At 62.7% G+C, this 805-nt stretch overlaps 1 protein-coding gene across 1 annotated transcript in view; it reads right to left on the bottom strand.

The window, feature by feature from the left end:
- Positions 1–5: 5 nt before the first annotated feature.
- Positions 6–805, bottom strand: part of LOC104537385 (cytochrome b561) — a gene marked incomplete at both ends in the record, with an annotated part of 1,155 nt that continues 355 nt past the window's right edge. Inside the window, 2 exons of the mRNA XM_010180243.1 lie at positions 6–118; positions 758–805. Coding sequence (XP_010178545.1) covers positions 6–118; positions 758–805 — 161 coding nt within the window. The remainder of the gene's footprint in view (positions 119–757) is intronic.

The raw sequence follows: 805 nt of genomic DNA, 5'->3' as shown, positions 1-805 counted from the left end.
CGGGCGCTTCCACTCGTCCCGCGTCAGCACGTAGCCCACCACCAGCCCGAAAGCCACCAGCAGCACCCCCAGGGTGTTGGCCAGGACCCCCTCGGGCACGAAGTGGCTGTAGGAGTCCCTGTGTGGATAGGAGGGATGCTCAACCTTCGGGTTGCAGGTGGGCTGTCCCTACCCTGGCTGGGACCTCTCCTCATCCTCATCCTCATCCTCTGGGCACACGCTTTGGGAAAAGTTCCTTTCCCCTAAATCAGAGCAAAGGGGGAGTGCCTGGGTGCTGCTGGCTTTTGGAAGGGGCACTCTTGGTGACAGCAGAGAAAGTGGGGGGCACAGTGCTATAGCGGGGCTCCCCTGCCAGATGTGACCCCCAGACAGAGGGAGGTGGCTCTGGGGGGGGCCATAGCCGTGTCCCCGTGGTGCTGGGGCTGGGGAGACCCCGATGTGCAGCCGGGGCTGTCGCTGTGTCCTCCGGCTGCAGGGGCAGAGGCTTTGGAACTGGAGCATCCCCAGCTGCAGAGCAGCAGTGGGGAATGTTTAATCCCCATCTCTAAAGAAAGCCGCTGCAGGATCCAGCTCTCATTAAGCATCATCTGGGCAGTGACTCAGCAGCAGCAGCAGAACTAAAAGCCTCAGGGGGAGATTTAGTAGCCACAGCCTCAGCCAGGGCCAGACTCTGCCGCCACGGGGCTGGAGCAGCCCTTTGCTGAGGGTCAGGGGGATCTGGTGGGGCTGCCACCCCCACCCCAGCCCAGTCACCCACCTGATGTTGAAGAGGAGCATCTCAGTGATGCCCAGCAAGCAGGCGGCG

This window comes from Mesitornis unicolor, unplaced genomic scaffold (genome assembly GCF_000695765.1).
Source record: "Mesitornis unicolor isolate BGI_N332 unplaced genomic scaffold, ASM69576v1 scaffold44512, whole genome shotgun sequence".
In the NCBI taxonomy this organism is placed as follows: domain Eukaryota; kingdom Metazoa; phylum Chordata; class Aves; order Mesitornithiformes; family Mesitornithidae; genus Mesitornis; species Mesitornis unicolor.
Note: the sequence above shows the minus strand (reverse complement) of the source record. Positions and strands in the feature narration are given on the sequence as shown.